Below are 6,000 nucleotides of genomic sequence, written 5' to 3'. Positions count from 1 at the left end.
AGGGGAAGGGATGTTGGTATGGAAACCTTTGGTACATTCAAATGTCAAAAGTCTCTTGTTATTTTAATTCCACGAGAGTGTCAGTGTGAATGACCAGATAGATAACCTGGTCCAAGAGAGATTCTAACCCATGCTTGTTACACCTAGACTAGCTACAATGGAAGCGTTCTTCAGGTGTCGAGATGACTACTTGCATATGAAATGAAGTGTGAGATGTGATAGGACGGAAAGCTACTCTATCCCTGGGGTTGCACAACTAATGAATCACCCTGTACCATAACATTAAAATTCCCGTTAGCATGCATGTTACCTAGAATTAACTCTTTGTAACATTTTGCATATAATTTAATGCAAGGGTGGAGAAACTATGGCCAACGATCCATTTGAGGCTCAAAAATCATTAGACAATTTTCTGTGGTCTGCCAAAAAATAATGAATATTATTACTAGAGCAATTTTATTCTGGAATGGTGGCAGCCATGTAGCGAGCTTCAGAATCCTATAGAAAGGTATTTTGCCTGTAAGATCTAACAACTTTTTCCTCACCTTTCAATTGTAGGCCTACCTTTTTAGCTGTTTATTTCTGATTCACTTGTAATTCAATGAAGACATCAGATCGAGGATAGCTGGATGAACTTTGCTAGATCAGAAAATAAACATTAGATTTGTACCTAATTATAAACCGTATCCATTCTCTACGAAATTAATACTGAATGTTTGTTAACGCGCCTATTTAATTACCTAGCGATGGTATGAGGGAAGCCACATAATGTGGCTCAATGATATGTTATTTTCGCACCACATTCCTTCTTGTTGTGATTCAATAAAGTCTCAGAATGGCAACAAAAGACATATATGTAAAGAGGGCTTATTAGGCTATTCGTCCACGAAATGGAGCCTGGCTCTATCAGGGCTGAGGCAGGATGGCCTACCTGTCAGCGTCGGATTGACGAATGCCACTCAGGCCACTCTTGGACTTGGACAATCAGTGCAAATGCCGGGTAATCTTTTGGCGAATCCTCGGACCTCACCTCATCTCACTACATCTCGCCAAAATATTGTAAAAAATTGCACAAAACTGTAGAAAATTACTAAATTGTAAAACTGTAAAAATTGTAAAATATTGTAAAAATTTGTAAAAATTGTAATTGTAATATTGTAAAATTTTGACTTGTTCCACATCTTAAAGCTTCATTGCTCATGTAAGATCTATGGAATATAATAAATGAATGAATGAATGAATGAATCCAGCCCTCATAAAGCCAGTCTGCCAACAATGTCACGGTGGTACCACTAGATTACGTCATCACTGAGTATCAAAATGTAGGATAAAATCATTGGTCGAGTAATAGTATGTAAGAAATGAAGGTATTTGGGGTGAGTTGGGTGAGTTTATGGATTTTGCAGTGACCACATTGTGTCTCTAGAGCAGTGTGTTACAATTTTGGGGTTATTTTCAGTGATTTAAGTACGTTTTTATTCTAGTGTGCGAGGATATCGAAGTTTCACCATGAGGTAGTGGCGGTTCGTGCCTAAAATGCAAGGGATTCACTACTTTTATGATATTACATAATTTTCCAACAATTTAAACAATATCTCACTTCCGAAAAGTTAAAAAAGAAAAAAATACTACAGTTCTTTAAAGTACATATAGCAATTACCTTAAAATGAGCCTCATGATGATGATGATGATGATGATGATGATAATGATCAATTATCTTTGAGAGGATATAGCGATTTTTCCTTACGTAATCTTTCTGTCTTTTGATATTCAGCCTGAAAGCTGAGCTAAGCTGTTGCTTAATTCCTGTTCTTCCAAGGACTGATAAATCCAGGCAAGCATTCTTATCAGCAATAGATTCCTCACGCTTCTTCATTTTCTGTGTCAAATGGCTTAAATCTGTCACACCAGTGCATGTCCAATTCGTATCTTTACCCTTAGCAAATAACAGGCACGGAAAGCAAAATAATTTATTTGTAGATTCACAACCGCAAAACCAGCTGTTTCTTTCGTATGAGCCGTTCAGAGCAGAAGTGGTGTAAGTCAAGAATGGGTAATGAGGGTGAAAGTAAACATTCTGTAAAATATAGCGCAAAGTAGCAATTAATATTCAATTTATTTAAATTATTAGTAGTCATTGGATAGCAAGAAGGACATATTAATTGCTACTTTGCGCTGTATTTTATAAAATTTTTACTTTAATTACTCAATTTTGACTTACACCACTTTTGCTCTGAACGGCTTATATATATATATATATATATATATATATATATATATATATATATATATATATATATATATATGTTTACATTAAAAGCCCTCCAAAATGTCTTACCTCATCTTGTTTGTGCTTGCTTTAAATCGAGTTGAAATAACGGCCTTCCAAGCTCCTTTATTTTACACTTATCTTGCAAGAGTAAAACTGAAAAATTTGTTTGTAAAAGATATTGAACACTATTCATTTTCTTTGGAAAATGAACACTGGTCAGACTCACAGATGAATATATTTAGACTAAAGTACCAAGAACGACAAAATGGACCTTTAAAGAACTGTAAGGAACCACAAATAAATACATCAATCAATAACACACGTACACGTGCTAAAAGCATGATCTCAGCTACAGCCACAACATGTTGGCTGTCTCACAAATACGTGACTATACAGCTGTTCTGGTTCAAGGGCCAATTCATCTACACGTTTGCCCTGCACGCAAATCCGGAAGCTGACTCAGTGAGGTGCAGAGGAGAAATTGAACCTCGGAAGCTTACAAGCATGTAGGTATTCGATCTCTGCTGTTCATAGGTTTCCATACAATAAAAATACATCACAGCTGCAAGTAAACTTATTAAAGATGAGCAAGAAACAAAGAATGATAGTGTAAATTATAAATAAATTTATCTAAAGAATTAAATTGTTATTCCTGGGGGTGCTCTGAGTGTTAGTTGGGAGGCCAGAGGGAAAAAGACCTTTGGGGAGGCCGAGACGTAGATGGGAAGATAATATTAAAATGGATTTGAGGGAGGTGGGATATGATGGTAGAGACTGGATTAATCTTGCTCAGGATAGGGACCAATGGCGGGCTTATTTGAGGGCGGCAACGAACCTCCGGGTTTCTTAAAAGCCAGTAAGTAAGTAAGTAAGTAAGTAAATGCTCTGAACCATTGAACACATAGGACACACTGCCACTGCCATGAGGTCAATTGTGGCTGCCTTTTCCCACCTTCTGCCCCCAGAATTTGCTATGTAGGACATTATCCAGGACAAACGGCTGGATGTACAACTTCCAAGCCATTAGTATCACCTACTATGAACCTCTTACTTAATTTGGTAATAAAATATGATTTAAAAAAAGTATTGTCGGATTTCGACCAATTTTCTTAATATCTATCTGATTCCTTCTTTAGTCGACCACAGAGGAAAAAAGTTTCTCCACCCCTGATTTCATGTAACAAAACCTCTGATCACATATATCAGACTGAACAACCTAATGCACTTTCAAGACAACAATTTTATCATTTTACTATGCTGCCATCTAATTACTGCAAAAGAAGTCACATTATAACCTTAATGGAATTGCATGGAGTAACAGTTTACAGCAATACTTCCATCTAGCAGTCATTACCAAAAAATTAATTTTCGACAGTGGAGATCCTAGCAGTTGTTCTCTTTCATATGTTGCCATTTTATAACATGGGAATGGCCAATCTGATATATATGTGATCAGGGCAAAAACTTAAACATGTAGTGTTTTTTTACTGGAAGTAATGACACAACACCTTCTTATCTTATTGCTGTAATAGACGCCAAATTGATGTATATTCTGAATTTCCTCTCCGACAACCGCTATACCCGCAGTGCCCAACTTCACGGCTGCAAATTATACATGTTACTGCATAATTTGAAAACTACAATCCACCCTCGAGCTTCTTAACGATGGCGGTAGATGGCATGGTGATCACCAGTGATGCCATCTGCTGCAATGGATCGGAACTTGCTGCTTCGTTCTGTGATGTCCTGTGCATTGCTTCATCTCCTCACTGCGTTCCTTACTCACCTGCCTCTGTCACGTGTGGTAACACCTCCCCAGCCGCTTGTTCCTGCGCTTCTGTCTCCATCTCTCCACTGAACGACGCTGCCGTCTTCTTGTTACGATCTGGACGTGTTGGGCAATCTGCGATTAGGTGATCCTGAGATTTACAGTGATGGCACCGTTTTGGTTGTGGACCCATTGTACACTTCGCTGCGATGTGGTTCGCAAACTCACCGCAGTTATAGCACCTGTCAAAACAAGGGGGAGGATTATACATTGCTTCCTAAAACAAGAAGTCCCTGTATCTTGGCAATACATTGTTCACTTTTTACCGACAGTGAGGTAAAATAATGTAGAAGACATGAAGATATCTTATAGTGTTCCCAAAACGTTTCATGTACTGTGATACGTGATACAGATTATTATTAATACTGTACAGTCTTAGAAACAAGTTTTGTCGCACAGATACTTTATAAGTCCCAGAAAGGAAACAGACATACAACGAAACAAAACCAATTTTATTTCCTGAACTAGTCCTTCTTTTGCGACCCAGGTCACTTGTCCTCTGATCATATGCACTGCCTCCTTTCTGGGACTTATAAAGTATCTGTGCGACAAAACTTTTTCTAAGACTGTACATTGATATGAGTTAGAATTTATAAAACAGTTATATTACTGGTTGTTCTATATGGTTGTGAAGCTTGGACTCTCACTTTGAGAGAGGAACAGAGATTAAGGGTGTTTGAGAATAAGGTTCTTAGGAAAATATTTGGGGCTAAGAGGGATGAAGTTACAGGAGAATGGAGAAAGTTACACAACGCAGAGCTGCACGCATTGTATTCTTCACCTGACATAATTAGGAACATTAAATCCAGACGCTTGAGATGGGTAGGGCTTGTAGCACATATGGGTGAATCCAGGAATGAATATAGAGTGTTAGTTGGGAGGCCAGCGGGAAAAAGACCTTTGGGGAGGCCGAGACGTAGATGGGAAGATAATATTAAAATGGATTTGAGGGAGGTGGGATATGATGGTAGAGACTGGATTAATCTTGCTCAGGATAGGGACCAATGGCGGGCTTATGTGAGAGCGGCAATGAACCTCCAGGTTCCTTAAAAGCCAATAAGTAAGTAAGTAAGTACATTGATATGCCACACCTGCAGACTAACTTGCATGCAATTACTACCGTACTTCATCATTTAAAGTGTCAACTTTAGATTACATTTTTTATTCTAATTGGAGTAGAAAATGATTATACATCAGTTCGAATGCATTTCATTGTTCATTATTCTCGTATTATTCTTCGAGGAACACCAAACGCTAATTGAGCTACCCTCTTATGAAATACTTTGATATTTATTGGAGCTCCCAATTCAGCTGCATTCTTCATAAAACTACACTCATTGGTTATCCTCTCCCGTGTTTGATGAAGAAGTACTTTCCTTTTAAAGTTTACTTTGGACAGGCATCATTCTAAACACACAGCACTACTATGTTTTGTGTTCTGTAGTACCGGCCCTTAACTAGTCAAGTGTTGCAGTACAATTAACCTATACACTCTTACGTTCCTTTATCAATGTTAAATGAACTCATCCATGAGCCACTGTGCAACTTGCTGACATAGGCCAAGATAAAAGATACACCTATACAGCAGTGTTAACAAATTGCATCATCTTAATTTTCATCTTTTATGCATAATATGTTTCAGTCAAATTTAAGCTCAAACTCTTTTAATATGTGAAGATACTAATTCAAGAAAATGTAAAAAAACAACATAGTTCAGGAACTCATGTCCTATTTCATTGAAATACTTAAAAAGAGAAGAAACAACCTACTGTGTTTATCGATTAACATTAAAATGTTACTACCAGATTTAAGTAAAGAAATCAGTTTCAAGTATTACTTGCTAGGGGTTAGTTACGGTACACGTTATTAAATACAGTAATTTCACAGTGTCTAATATTTG

General features: G+C 37.4%; 1 protein-coding gene across 3 annotated transcripts in view; it reads right to left on the bottom strand.

The window, feature by feature from the left end:
• Window positions 1-2,311: 2,311 nt before the first annotated feature.
• The window catches only part of lin-28 (protein lin-28 homolog), a 253,510-nt gene continuing 249,821 nt past the window's right edge, over window positions 2,312-6,000 (bottom strand). For all 3 annotated transcript variants that reach the window (XM_069832159.1, XM_069832158.1, XM_069832160.1), the window contains one exon: window positions 2,312-4,282. In XM_069832159.1, the coding sequence (XP_069688260.1) occupies window positions 4,051-4,282 (232 nt within the window). In that variant the 3' untranslated portion in view covers window positions 2,312-4,050. The remainder of the gene's footprint in view (window positions 4,283-6,000) is intronic.

Source organism: Periplaneta americana, chromosome 8, assembly GCF_040183065.1.
Source record: "Periplaneta americana isolate PAMFEO1 chromosome 8, P.americana_PAMFEO1_priV1, whole genome shotgun sequence".
NCBI classification, from domain to species: Eukaryota; Metazoa; Arthropoda; class Insecta; order Blattodea; family Blattidae; genus Periplaneta; species Periplaneta americana.
The sequence above is the reverse complement of the archived record's forward strand: the minus strand, read 5'-3'. Positions and strand labels throughout refer to the sequence as shown.